The sequence below is a fragment of the Ochotona princeps genome, chromosome 4 (genome assembly GCF_030435755.1).
Source record: "Ochotona princeps isolate mOchPri1 chromosome 4, mOchPri1.hap1, whole genome shotgun sequence".
Classification (NCBI taxonomy): domain Eukaryota; kingdom Metazoa; phylum Chordata; class Mammalia; order Lagomorpha; family Ochotonidae; genus Ochotona; species Ochotona princeps.
The window spans coordinates 110873435-110888685 of NC_080835.1; the positions used below are offsets into that span (position 1 = coordinate 110873435).

Consider the following 15251-nt stretch of genomic DNA (forward strand, 5'->3'; position numbering starts at 1 on the left):
TTCAGAATACAAGGCATTTTTATTTACACTCTCCTTTCGACTGATAAATAAGGCAGGTAGAAAGCTCAACATCACTTATTGTAACTACCATTACTGTTCTTATTTTACAGCCAGAAGAAATTACAGAAGTTCATATCTGGCCCCGAATCACACAGCTACAAGATGGGATTGAATTCAGATTTTCAAAATGCTCGTGACTTCCAAGGACTAATTCTGCCACCATCATCACATTAATTTAGTAGACACTGCAGAATCTCACAGCCAGCCTTACCATGGGTTTGTGTCCCCTCCTGGCACACAGCAGTCTCACAATCCAATGAGCACACAGCTACAAGATGGAGCTTCATCTAGCTGCATCCCACTAGGCAGGCCCTGAGGAGAGAGACTAGGTGATGTGTTTTTCCTTAAGTGAAAAACTCCAAACAAGCCTCCAATTGACATACCATGTAAGTTACAACTGGCAACAAGAACAGCCACATAAAACTCCACTCAGTCTTCAACGTGTAGCATTTCATTACAGCTATTAAGAAACTCAACGCAACTAGTTATTCTAGATTTTATCCAATCCATGGAAAAAAGATTGCACTACTAGTCGTAATCCTTTGGGGTGTATGCAAAAGCGGAGGTTAAGAGATGAAGAGATTCACCCAGTGCCGCCCAGCCAGCCTGAGGCAAAACCAAATGCTAAACTGCAAGTCTCCAGACCCAGAGCCTGTTTCAGCACTCTGGCGGGACCAGCGCATAGAGTGGCGTCCTCCCCGCAAGGAACTAGCACTGAGGTGAGCCCAGTTGTCTGCCATCAAAATTGCTCAAGGACAACCAGCAGAAGGCAGAGACTGAGGCTTGCTGTAATGATAGACAACGAACACCTTCCAGTGGGAAAGTATAGGAAGCAACATCTGCATCTGGAAAATTCCAAGCACCTGTTCTCTTTTGGATGGGACTGGCTGCTGACAGCTGGCTGTGAGGGCTGTCTGCAGTAAGAGTGACACTGGTTTCCCCACTCCAGAGAATGTGAGCTTGGACCTGCCCCCCATGCCCTAGCAGTGCGCACATCAAGGCAGCCCCCTTCAGTGACCCCTGCAATTTTCTCACACTGAGTGTTCCCCTCACTGAGGCATTTGCCTCTCTCCTGTAAGTGTGCTTGCATTGTGCCCACTGGTAAAACAGTCTCTCCTGGTTCCAATTATTTGTAAAAATTAAGCATGCAAATGTCTGAACAACATTTATTAAACTTCTGCGGACATTTAAGAGGAAAGAAAAGATGAACCAACGAGAATCCAAATCATCAAAGAGCTGTTACAAAACTAGTATTTTGAGCCTTTAATTGGAAATGAATCAGAAACAGCCATGTGAAATTTCCCATAAAATACACACAGGGTTTAAAAAGTTTTAAAAAGAGTGCTTTGGGCAGAGAAAAGTCTGGGTCATACCCAATCCACACTGATGGGAAGAAATGATTAATTTCAATGAGCTTCAAACCCAATCAAGCTGCTGAATCGTGGTTTGTCCACAAAACCTTCTGGAGGCAACCCATGGCGAGGCAAAGGAGATGAGAATGGGGATGCCCCCACCAGACCTGGGGAGTATATCTGGAGGCTGGTGAATTCCCACCAGGAATCACTTAGAAATTCAGAGTGGCAAATCCACATGGCAGTACCCAGGAAAAGCTGCACCTGTCAGTTTCCTGAAATGACACTTCTAGAAAGTCAACTCTCTTTTATCTAGCAAGTAAAGAAGGCACAGGTCTCCCAATCTGTGACCTCCAGAGAAGTTCCCAGGTTCCCTAGGGAACAGAGTTAGTAGCAGAGCACACTACAAGAAAAAGAAAAGTCTCCCAAGTTCTACATACTGGTACAGTCATCCTGGCACTCTCCACTCGGCACCACCAATGCGGGCATTACAGTTACCGCCTCATGCCTTACACTTTCTAGTCATTTTCCTCGCTGAGAACAAACTCCAAAAACATTTTCTTCTGGAGATGCTAACGTGGAGAACTGTGTTAGAAGTCAGTATGAATTAACCATGGAAAAGCAGCCCTCTGTGATGCCTCTCACTTGGAAATCTACATTTCAGTCTCATTTTTTGCCCACTGCAGTTCAGTGGTTCTTGTAAGCAGAAGGCTCTGTATGAGTTACTGTTGGCAGCTGCATGACTACTTAGCTGCCCAGGTGGTTCTTCTTCAGTTCCCCAGGAGTGTTCTGATGATGGTCAAGGAAAAGAGCTAGCTAACGAAGAGAAGCTTGAGCTCTATTAGGCTCGATGATCCCAGAAAACACTCCTACTGTGGAATGCATTGCAGGGGAGTCAGAATCCCCAGCTGCCACTTCTGGTGTCCTCCTGCCCCACGGTCATCTTTAGAAGGACCGTGTCCTGGAGCTTCGCATCTTCTGGGTGGTGGCCTCTTACATTTCAGGAGTGCTCAGGGAAGGAGCTGCAAGTCAGCAGTGTCTGCTAGTTGCTTTGGAATATATGACAGAGATATAAGCAGGTCTCTTAATAGTGATCATTGGGCAGAACATTGGGTAGGGTTCTAAGATAGTTCTGTGTAAGGGACAGAGTTACCAGTGAAGCCAATGGTAAGGAGTGATATGGAATGCTCCAAGCAAAATTTCTTAATCTCTGCAATTTCCTCAACTGACTTTGACAGCCCTTTGGATGCACTTGGAAGCATATTGTCTATGTGTGCGATTCTAGAGTTAGGAAGCCGAACATAGATTAAAATCTCTAAGAGGGTTCTCCTTGCACAATAGTCATGTTGAATTAGGTTAATAAACAATTTCAATCTAGAGAGAGAACTGCTTCATGTAGTTCTGAGAGGCACATGCACTGTTCATGAGGAGAGTAGATGGTTTTCCTTCTTTGAGTGAAGTGAAACTATAAGTTGAATTCAAGTAGCTTATTGATCACATGAGAACACACGTGGTGTTCAATGGGTACAGAATGCTGTGGAGAAAGGCAAAAGCAGGCCTTTGGCCATCTGCATAGAGCATGGAAATTCTAAAATAATAGGTTCTTCAGTGCTAAATTATGTTTGCTCCCAAGAATCCTTGGAGCTATGGTGTTCTTTGTTCTGCCAAAGGAAAAAGGAAATATATCAGGAAGCTGGGCCAGTCCACAGGAAGTCTCACTTGGGCTGATAAAAGGAACTGATGTGAGGTGGCTTTGGATGCAGTTATAAGTCAATCAGCCTTGAAATAACAAGAAATGCTATTCAGGAGAAACTGGAGCCCAAAGTCAGCCTTGCTCGGTGATTTCCTTTTAACCTTGCGAAACATTCCCTTCTTTGTGTTTCTTGTAACTTCTAAAATCCGTTATTTAAAAAAAAATTGTATGGAGTTTCATGTGCATCTGGACTATGTGAATGAACAGGAGAAAAACAGAGAAAAAGAGAGAGGGAAAAGGTAGGAGGGTAGGGGGGAAGCATTGTTAAAGAATATACTATGCTCTATTGAGCCTCAAACCATTCCAGCAATCACCTCTTCAGCGTAAGGCAAAGCCAAGCCTGTGCTTTCCGCCATCTTGCCTTCGCATCAGTCTGTCTGCTAACAAGGGCAGGCAGGGTCTCCGACCTGGATCATACAGAGCTTAGGCCTTCTTGAGTAAAGGGCTGAAAACAGAGTAATCGCTGAATCTGTCCGATACAGAATGTAAATGAGAGCCAGTTGAACCAGAGGACGAAACAGCCACATGTGGTTCTCAACTGAGGGCTTAGATCTGGAACTTAAACTGTATGGAAACTTCGAGGTCTACCTGGCCAAGACCCATGAACTTTACAGGCTGCCATGACTAGGTTCAAATCATTGCATTTTTACTTTCTATCTGTATATGCAACCATGGCTAAATTACCCGATCTCTCCAAAATAAAAACAGCATGGATTTCACAGAGTAGTAATAAGGATTGGGGTAACTGATTCATTCCTTTTCTTCCTATGACTATGATTGCTTTTCCTCATATTTATTCCCTTTCAGTTCCATGGGGAGTCAATCTTCCTTCTTTTAGATGAGCACTAGGAAAGAAAGGCCTATCTCAGGGATATTTGGGTCCATTCAAAGTTCTGAGTGACACAGTTTCAAACTAAGGTGGAGTCTTTTAGTATTGAGTATGCATGCCCATAGCACAACACCACTTCCTGTTTAAAAAGAAAAAAACCCTTCCAGAAAACTCGTTAAGAGGCTCAAAATTCTTCTTGGACATCAAATAAGTCCTCCAAATACTGTTTTTTTAAGAGTTAAGTGTAAATGAATCAAAGCCAGACAAATTCAATTTCCCTTCAATTAAACAAGATTTTTTTTTTTTGTAAGTCAAGGGAAAGGCGCTTTGGGCCAAATGTGTTTTGGGTTTTAAATAAGACCAAACTTTGGAAAAGAATCCAACATATCCGAGCGGAGACAGGCCCTATTCTTAGTTTGCATGAACTCAAAGGGAGGAGCAGAGCTTCAGTGTCACAAGCTAGCAGAAACACAGCTCACAGAAATCCACAAAGAATCACCCAAAACCCTCCTGTCAGCTGGCTGAAATTTAGGGGAAGGACTATGTAGGAACAGACAGAATAACCTTCAAGCCCCAAATAAGAGTATTAAATGTGAGCACTGAATGACAGCTTTGAAATCCTGCTCCATGGCATGCATGAGAAAATCTCTGATATAACAACGTTTGTATGAATGGTTGACAAGTGAGGGCCCAGACCACAGCCAGTATGCAACACAACAGAGGTAAAAACCCAGGCCTGCAAAAAAGATAGACAAAGTGGGATCCAAACGTCCCTGTTACCACCGCCTTTGGGACAGAATACTTTGCACAAGTGTATTTCTAATGACCCTTCCTTATTATCCCCGCTATAAAAGTAAGACACTAATGGTTTTTACAAAAACGCTGCATGAATTTATAGTATGAAAAGTAAACACCAATTTCACTGTGCCCAGAGGCATCCACTATCAATAGTTTCTCATATGTCCTTGTAGAAATTGCCTATTTATAAACAATCATATATGTGTGTGTTTTTAATTTTTCTTATAAATGGGACCATGCATTTGGCTTTTATCCATATAATAATATACCATGGAGAACTTTCTAAATCAGTATATGACAATTTATTTCACTGCTCTGAATCATTGCATTCATATATTTTCTTATGTGAATCCATCCCAACTAATGTAACTAGCCCCTAAATGTATGTTTAGATTATTATCAGTTTTTGCCATTACCAACAATGTTACAATGACCATCTTGTATGATAGGCAAGCTTTCACATATACAAGATTATGCACACACACACACACACACACAATATTGTATCTGAATGGACTTATCAGTAAGATACATCTGCAGAATACAACAGAATTATTATCAAATGACACAAATACTTGAGGAGTTAATGCCTCAAATAGATGTGGCCCTCTGGAAAGATTGTATTACATTAAATTCCTACCAAGAAGGTAAGACTGTACCACTTCTCCTTCCTCTTTCTATGGTGGGCACGGCTGAGCCGTTTTAATCTCCATTGGCTTCCAGTCATCACAAACGTTGGAATGCCACTATTTTCATTGGAATATCTTAATGGACATACTTGAGATTCTTTTCATATGCTTGTTCCATTATTTTTTTCCAGTAGCTTCTATTCATAGCATTTTTGCCTATTTTCTGTTAAGTCATTCTTTTCTTGTTGTTTATAAGGAACTTTTGTACAATAAGACACTTTCCTCTCGTCCAGTTATACTTTCTCAGTCTCTCATCTCACTGCTTTATCTAGAGGGCTTTTGTAGGTGATAGTATACAAATAGAGAGCATATCACTGGGTAAGGGAGAATATTACGAAGCAGTTTCCTTGGCTGAAGTCTGGCTTTCCAAAAATGTGCATACAACAGTCTAGTATCAACAGGGCTGACAAGGCAACAGAGACTCAACAGCGGTTGTCACCTTCAGGAAAATGTACCTAAATATTGCTATTAAAATAAACCATAAAGATAGATTTGCCCTGTAAGTCGTGTTTCTTTTGAAAAGTCCAATACTCAGAGCTTAAAATCAGAAAGCAAAGAAGACTCTACTCTTTAAAATCTGGAAGAAGCAGTATAGATGTCCTGCTTTCATTTACTTGCGTGGATGCTCAGCTGAGTACTGCTCCTGGCAACATGAGTTAGTTTTACGGTGAATGACTAAAGAAATGAGTGTGAATTAAATAAGCATCCGAAGGAAAATTAATTCTGCAGACCTAAAAATTTCCACCTGAATAGAAGGGTTTTTTTGTAGATTACAAAAACCTTAATAGCAGCTCATAGGCTAGTAAGTCTGTCTTATTAGCCTGTTTGCCTCACATTTCTTTTCTGCATGGATGGTGTGCTACAAAATTGCTCACTCAGATTTCTTCCTATTCAAAATCAAAGAATACCCATATATTTGGGCACACCAATTCTACATCTGAATGTTAGATCCCTATGGACACGTGAAACCCCCACATGTCTAGAAATACAAGGTTAAAAACCCCCATGACACCTGTCATTGCACCTGTGTACTAAGGCACGAAACAAGGTCTTTTATTGCTTTGGACACACAGGCATTAGTTAGATCAATGGGCCCAGCTCTTAAGGAAGAGTCTTGGTGTTCAGCTTGGCATTCTCATTCAGATGGTTTGAAAAATTTTTATACTCCAAGATTTTGATCATTAACTAAATGACAGACACATTGTTCCCATGAAGATGATAAATTTCTTAACTACTTCAGTGTCCTGATGCATTTCGGTAGGTATAGGCAGCCTTGAAACTGCCAAGAACTGATTGGAAGTACCTGCATACACATCTGAACACCCCATCCCTGGTCCTCCTTGGAATCATGAGCACGAATCTACCAGTCGCTTGATTTGCTTGGGTGAAAAATCAGCAAGCCATGGGCCTAGCTGACAGAATGTCAGACCTGTCGGAATTTCTACAGAAATCTGATTTAAGTTTCAGAGACACAACCCTTCCTTGTGTCTCTTCTTAATTATCAATCTGCTAACTCATTTTCAGCAAGAACTGAAGTGGTGGCTTGGCTTGCAGGGACCCAGTGCTGGGATCCCTGGAGGACTGACCAACAAGGCATATGCAAAGGAATGAAAAGTATAATTATCTTTGCATGATATCTGGTGAAATAAGGTCTCTCCTCCTTGCTCAGTGCCATATTTAGCAAGCCAGTTGTCCTGTCCTGCCTGTGGCTAACTTCTTGTATAGCCTCTGAGAATTGATGTAGTCACTCCCATCTCCATTTCCCAGGGACTTAAATGGGGTAGGAAGGATTAAGCTCCTACGAAATTAATACAGCTCTAAAGATCTTCTTCCTTCTATTCAGAATTTTTGCTCCATCCTTTCTACATATTTTACAAGATCCAAACTCTTTGTGATGATTGCTATGGTCCACTCAATCTTTCCACTCTTACCCACTCCCTCACATGCACCCAGTCACCAACACCAAGTATCCCATTCCTGACCATCTAGTCCTGTGCAAATGCTATCTGTCCTTTAAGGCCAAGCTTCAGACCCACCAAAGCCAAGCAGCAGGTGGCTAGTATATATTGCAAATTAAAGCATTCTTTGATCGGAAATACCAGGCTTTGTCACCTCTGAGCTGGGACAAGGAGCCTTACATCTCTGAGATTTCTTTCACATAAGATGAACAACATTGCCTCCCATAGGGCTGCTATGAGAACATGGAAAAATATTATGTGAAAGTCTTTGGCAAACAATAGGGAGCTAATAAATATTACCATTGGCTTCTTCTCTTTCTTTTCCATTTAAATTGCAATTTCCTTTTTTGGAATGATCTTTAACACTTACTACATGTTACTGGCAGACACACACACACACACACACACACGGATTATCCTTAGCAGAACCTCCCAGGCAGTGGCCCTTTTGTCTTTGGTAGTGTTCCTTCCTCATACAACTCAGAAACCTAGTTCAGCATCTTCACTGTTACTGAAGCCCTGGTTACTGAGATGGGTGTTTGACCCAGTGGCTAAGATGGCTGCATTCCCTATTGGAGTACCTGGGTTCCAGTTGCAGCTTACCTTCTGAGTCCAGCTTTCTGCTAATGGTCATTCTGGGAGACAGAAGTCAACGGCTTATGTGTCTAAGTCCCTAGCACTAACATGGGAGACACTGATTGAGTTCCCAGCTTCTGTCGCTGGCTTGGTCCTGCCTTGTAGGTAACGTGGAAAGTGAAGCAATGAGATTTTTCTCTCTCTCCCTCTTTCTCCCTCATTCAAATAAAATACAATACAATTTTATTTAAAGACCTTATTGCACAGCTTTGGAAAAAGGATCCAAAATATATATTCTAATACATATGAGTATGTTTTATTTAGTCAAGCATTCAATTATCGAGAGTTAAAATAACAATTCAATCCACCTGCTCATGGTCTGTTGAGGGGCCTGTTTATTTAAATAAAATAATGTGTTTTGGGTTGGCCCTTCATCATGGAGATTTTATTTATTTTGTCTACAGGAAAAACAAGGATTCATCTGGGCAAACACTTGTCTGAAAATCCTATGTGAAAATTTGGAGTTTATTCTTTAAGTATGGGAATAATTCAAGATGGCAATACTATTTTATTCATTAAATAACCAAAGAGCCTGTAGTTCAATTTGCCTGATACTTATACTTCATGATTTCTTTTAAAGGTCTCTCTCTCTCTCTCTCTCTCTCTCTCTCTCTCTCTCTCTCACACACACACACACACACACACACACACACACACACTGCTTCCAGGATTCTACGATTTATAACGATGTAGTAAAAGCAAGTGATGTGTTCTGGGAATCATGGAAAGGGCACAGGCCTCTGGGTTCAGAACCCTGAACTGTCATCCTGACTCAGCCAGTAATTAGCTGTGCGATCTTGGACAGTTCATTTAGCCCGTGGGCGCACCCGTTAAGTAAGAATGTCAAACTGCAGAGTTGGCAAGCTCTAAAACTGCAAACTTAGTGTCAATTCAAATTTGAACAGGAGCCCAAGTGGAAGGCGGCATTCTTGTAGAAACTATTCGCACACAAAACAGGGATAGCTCAAGCCCCAGAACCCTTCTTGTCTGAAGTCCACACGAAAGTCAGGTCTCTGGTCTCAAGTGCTGCCTGCCCAACCGGGCATTCTCTCCCAGGCTGCATGCTGCATTGTCAATCCACTGGCTCACAGGGCTTCACAGTAACTTGGTTTTCTTCCCTTCTGCACTCCCATCATTTGCTGATTGTGTCATGGTCTACTTCTCCAAAGTAAATGGTAAGAATGCCTGGTAGCTCTGCCCAGCGGTGTCTGTTACAGGCTCCTCCTTGACCAGCCTGGCCGGCACAACTGTGCCACCCTCCAGCCCACTTCGTTGCTTTTCACATATCAGCATTGGACATGGACGCCTTTCTCCCTTTCTGAATGTAACTACCTCCACCATAATGCTGTCATTGCCTTATCCTCAATACGCAAAGCAAAGGCTGAGAATCTACCAAAGTACTTCCAAAAGTCCAGGAGAAATGGAATTTAATTTAATTTAAGGTAAGTTAATTATGATGCAAAAAGTAATGTGTGTAGTTTTTCGTTATATACATTTATGAACATTTTAAACATGTATCCCATGCATGGATTTTAACATTTTTGGTACTCAAATAAATTTATCTTTTAATTCCATTTTTCATGATCTTTTTTGAAAAACATTTGTAAAAGACAACTCATAAGCAGTTGTTGGACTTAATGGAATATATGTTATAACTCTAGACCTGTGATCCAGCTTTCTGACCAATCAGTCCTCACAAGCTGTATCCCCAAGGAGTTCAACTGATGTGCATCTGGCTGAGGAAACAGACTCTAGCTAATCCTTATCTGTGGCTTGTAGCATTGAAGTGATCTGGCCTCTTTTTATACACGAAGAAATTGAGACTCCAGACTATATAGCCAACAGCACTAAATTTTAGAGCTGAGAAAGAACTCAAGTCTTTTGATTCCAAGTGTGCTGTTCATTTATCTATTTCCCAATTTCATCTAGCACATCTGTATCCTCACTGCTCATTCTCCAACATTAATGTACCCCACACTTTGAACCAAACGTCCATAGAGGACACCGACTGGGTTCATTGAAAACAGACATAGCACTAAGATGTAGTTTTTGAAACCAGGTCAGTTCTTAAAGCAGAAAGCAGTGTCACGTGCTTTTCAACACTGATACCATCACTGTGGGGAGCAGGGGTGGGGCCAGCTGTTGTTCGATACTGCAGTTAACTTGTTTGTACAAAACAAGAGCAGTGCGGCTCCCACAAATCTGGGTGCTCCCCAATGGCGCTCAAAGCCTTCCCAAAAGACATTCTTGGGAAAGAGAGGAGGACATACTTCCATAGAACTTATCATCACACAGACATCAGGTAAGGATTTTGTGATTGCATGGACTTATGCAAATTCTACACAAAATAAGGGATTTCTGTGAAGAAACTCAGACTTCTTGAAATCCTGGACCAAATGCCACCTGAGCACTGAGACCTCCAGGCATTTTGAAATATATGCATGTCCATGTTTGAGGAAGAAATGTGCAGGTGCATCAAATCAACATGCTAGCATCACTCAAAGTTGATCTTCCCCCTTAGGGTGTTCAAAGTTGAAGTGCACTTTCAGATTTGTGTCTACAAATTAGCCCTGATCCATTGTTTTTAAACCAATGCCTGCAGAGCACTGAGTTTGGCTTCCATAAAGGTAAGAGTCCATGATCATAATATTTTAGGCATGGAGAAGATTGGAAATACAGTACCGTGGAGGTAACTTAGTCCCGTTGTTTCGTTTTCGCAGAGTTTATGAAGCTCAAACATGCTTACTGTTTTGTGCATTTTTTTTTTCACGGAAGTCAGCTGGCCCACTCTCTTCTCCAAGCAGTTAAGCCAAGGTGGGAGTGGGATCTGGAAACCCCAAGATCCGAAGGTCACACAAGAACAGGAAACTGTGGCTTCCACACTATTTAAATACCAAAGTACATAGCAGAGGCATATCCCTTAAGCGCAGGGGTCTGAAACACCACTGCTCTGGAAGGGCCCCAATGTCATTAAGGAACATGAATGAGAGCCTAGGGTGCTCCTGGGAAGGCTGGGGAGGGGCTCCCAGGCTCCCACCACCCGCAGAAGGAAGGCCCTCCGCTCTCCTCCTTGGTAGAGACAGCAGTTGGTCTGAGGCTTTCTCTTGCCTGCCCTGCCAATCCCTGTGTGTGCATCTGAAGGGTTAGCACATCCTGGGTACACAGACCACAGCTTCCTCCCTCTCGGCCCAGAGCCTGCGCATGGAGGGCTGAGCAGTGTGGAGATATTGCTTCACTTCTCCTTAGGGTGTCCACATCTAGACCCTGGAGCCACCTTCCCCTATCTGAAGGAGTGCCTGGGGGGGGGGGGGCGGGTAAGTGCCAGGGGGTTCTGAGTGCAGGGAGGAGACCGGTTTCCTAGGGTGAAACACACCGTTATTAAACTTGGGGGAGCACAGCCACCTGTGTGCCCACACCAACAGAAAGCAGAGACATGGGCCCGGGGTGGCCCGGGGATCCTCTCCTCCAAGGTGTCCCCAAGAATCCTCTCCCACCCACTCACTTTGAAATTGAGGAACCCCGGTTCTCACTCCCCATTACAGTCATCTCATCTCCAGATTTTCAATTCTATTCGGTTGGTGCCTAAGTCAGCAAATTTCGAACACACACACACACACACACACACACTTAAAAAATAAAAACCACCACCCCACCCAGTCGATAAAAATCTCTTGAATCCTCCCCATCTCTTCTCACTCAGCCCTGAACGCGGAGTCGACTCGTTTGGGTTTCTGGGGGAATGGCGCGCCTTGCCAGTCCTCACCTCGCCAGCCTAATCGTTTTTCCAGACAAGTTCTGGCTTGGCGTCGCGCGGCAGCCTTGCAGTTAACTCGAGCCCCATTCATTCCCCCTAGGTCCTCTAAGGCCAGTGGTATTAGGGGGTGTCCCTTCTCTAGGCTTCTCGCCACACTTCCCCCTTTCCGAGGGAGCAGCAGTCACCCTTCCCAAGTGTGACACGGAACCCAGACCCTCGCCGGTCCTGGAGGCTGCACTTTGCAACCCAGCCTCCTCCGGCGTGGCGGCGGGGGTGGAGGACTGGCTAGCCAGGCGGAGCGGCTCGGAAGGGCGCGGGGACCGTCTCATGGAAAGACAGCTCCGGGCCAAGCCTCCGGGGAGCTGTGCGGACCCAAGCCGAGAAGTAGAATCCGAGTTTCACCAGCAGCGGGGCTGGCCGGTTAGTCCCGGGAAGCCGAGAACCGGCCTCTGGAGGATAGAGAGGGAAGGGAAACCAGCCTGCGCTGACATGTAAACAGGGGCTTCCATCTGGAAGAGCTGGCTCAGGCAGACCCAGGACACACTCCCTTGCTCGCCTGTCCTCCTGCAGCCAATCCGCGTATCCGCGCCAGGGTTCCACCCGCTAGAGACCCCTGAGCTCCTGGTCGCAGCAATCCCCGGCCGATCTCGGCCTCTTTGGCCAGGCGGAGCCGGTCATCCTCCGGGCAAGAGCCCGGAGCCGAGGCCGGGACGCCCTGGTTGCTGGGTGGGAGCGAGGGACCCGGACGGGGCTCTTCAGCCCCCGACTCCGCTACGCGCCCAAGGTCTCCAGATTGCACGCCAACCCCTCCAGCAGTCCAGCCGGCGGAGCTGTGGGAGGGGGCCAGGCTTCACCTCGGGGCAGGGGGTTTTGAGGCAGATTGCTCTCCGCAGAGAGCTGGACCTATCACCCCAAGAGGGAGACTCGCCACCCCTAGCGCCCGCGGAGACGGCGCGAAGCCGGGGCGCGGAAGGAAGGGAAAGCCGCCACGTCTTCCGGGACCCCGCCGCCCCGCGCCCAGTGCCCCGCCGCTTACCTTAATAGTCCCGTCCATTTGGCCAAGTCTGCAGCCGAGCCCCCCAATATTCCACACATTGACCCGGTTACAGCCTGACCTCGCAGCCCCTTCGTATTAGCCCGGCGCGGCCTCCCTGGCGCCCTGGGCCCTCAGCGAGTGCCCCCTGCGAGCGCCCTGCCCTCGCTCCCCTGTGCACGTTTGTTGTTGTAGCGGAGCGAAAAAGAGACAGTTAACCGGATGAAACTTTTTTTCAGCTAATTTTGGGAAGTGACTTCACTTTGCGAATCGGGGAGGAAGTCCTATCTCTCTCTCTCTCTCTCTCTCTCTCTCTCTCTCTTTCTCTCTCTCTCTCTCTCTCTTCTGCTCGCTCTCTTCTTCCCACCCCCCACACCCCCTCTTCCTCCCCTCGCCGCCGGGTCCTGCTTTTCGCATCACACACTATATAAATATACGCGGAGATGCCCGACGCATTCACGCACTGCGCACACAGGATACTTGCTTCTGGGAGATAAGAGCTGGCCAGGAACAATGACGGGCTCCACGCCCCGCGCCCGCGCCCTGATTCCTGCAGTCTGCAACCCCCTCGCCACCACCGCCGCCACCACCACCATCACCCCCCGCCCCAAACTAAAGCCAAACGCCTTTGGCCTCTTTCCTATTCCTGGGGCCGTTGGCCGAAGGTGGCCCTCCTGACTCATTCACTTTCCGTTTCTTCCCACAGATACGTTCATTAATGCTTTTTCCAGCCGGAGTCAAACTTTTTTGGTGGTGGTTGGGGGAGGGGGGTGGCGGAGAGTTTAATAGAGCTGGGGATAACCTGGCGCCCGATGCCGGGGAAGAGCCGGACGCAGACCAAGGCAAACCGACCACTGGAAAGTGCGCCCGGTGGAACTTTTTCCACTCGGGCCCTTGACTGCCCAGAAGCAGCGGATTTGCAGAGCGGCTCGACCATTCATCAGCGCGGACTCTGGGACCTTTCGGGCTGCCAAGCGCCGTCGAGAGCGCGGCTCCCCTGCCGGCGCATTGTTAGGTAGCAGAGGGACACCCTTGGCCCTGCGCCCGGTGCGCCCGCCGCACCCTCGGCACCCTCCTGCATTCGCATCTTTTGGGGTCCAACCCTTCGCGCTTACCCGCACTTCTGGGTCAGAGTCGTCCTTCCGATTGCAACACCCCAGCCCCCAAGGAACTGACACTGCGGCTGGTCAGCAGGTCCCGGGAACTCACCACGCAAAGGAACGTTGACATCCCCACCCAGCCGCGAGGTCGGCCTCCCCCTCGACCCACCTCTCGGTCCGGCCCACCCGGAGGCCCCCTGGTCCCGTGGCTGCGCCGCCGCGCGCTCCAACAGCGGCAGCCCCTGGGGTCCTGGCTCCTCCCGAATCTCCACAACAGGTTACCTTTTCCACGCTCTGAAGACCACGCTTGGGACTTGCTCACTTTTATTTAAGAGTCCGCACGGAAAAAGAGAGAGAGAGAGAAAAAAATCCAGAGAAGATCCGATTGAATTGGAAAGAGAAAAAATTCAAAAAGGTGTCCACGGCGACGAAAAAGGTGACTAATTCTTTATTTCTCCAGGAGCAATGGAGTCCGGAGAGCTGGCTTGCCTCCCTCCATCCCTCCCTCCTGCCTCTCTCGAAATTAGTCTCATCAATTCAGCTCCAATTTGGGGTTCGAATATACACATGGGTCTGAACGTGACTAGACCTGGAGCAGCGGGTGCAGCCAGCCAGCAATTGAGACTCGGTGTGGGAGTTGGGGGGTTGGGGGTGGTGGATGGTGGGATGGGGGCTGTCCAACTCCCCCAACACTCACCCCCCAGTCCTGTCTGCTTCTCAATCCAGGGGTCTGCTCCGGGGCTCCCCTGGGACCGCCACATCTGGTTACCGCTAGCGGGGTCAGTTCCACCCCCCCTTGCCTGGGGCCACCAGTTCTGGAGCTCAATTAAAAGAAATCAGGCTTAACCCTTTCCTCCCCACAGTCGCCCTCCCGCCCTCCTGTTCTTCCTTCAGTATTTCCACATGCTTTCCAGAGAGGAAAGAGGTTAAAGGGAAAGGAAGAATGAATTACATCCTTTCAAACCCCAAATTGTTTCCTTTTCAGCCCAGACTCTCTACCGACCTTCAAATGACAACAGGGGCTTTTTGGAGGGTGCGGGGAACCCTGGCACCCTCAGCCCATTGCTCCTCTTTCAGCCAGAAAGGATTGCAGCACCACAGAGGTGCCCCCTCCTGGTGCTGAGCAGTCTTGGGGCCCATTAAACACCACCCTGAAAGCAGAGGCTACCCCTGCCCTACACACACACACACACACACACACACACACACACCCCTCCTGGTTCTTTAGAAAGCACCTCTGTGGCAAACACGATTGCTAGGTTTCTTTTTTCACCTCCTGCTGGCCCCAC

The 15251-nt window shown here is 46.7% G+C and overlaps 1 protein-coding gene across 2 annotated transcripts in view; it reads right to left on the bottom strand.

Moving 5' to 3' along the window:
• Positions 1–14001, bottom strand: part of FLI1 (Fli-1 proto-oncogene, ETS transcription factor) — a 120274-nt gene extending 106273 nt beyond the window's left edge. The window contains exon 1 of one of the 2 annotated variants that reach the window (XM_058664116.1): positions 13978–14001. Coding sequence is in view for 1 of the 2 variants with exons in the window: in XM_004593285.4 (XP_004593342.2) it covers positions 12866–12883 (18 nt within the window). In the remaining variant the exon portion in view is untranslated. Of the gene's footprint in view, positions 1–12865; positions 13187–13977 lie in introns of those variants that run through there. The other variant, XM_004593285.4, reaches the window with a different exon arrangement.
• Positions 14002–15251: the final 1250 nt, after the last annotated feature.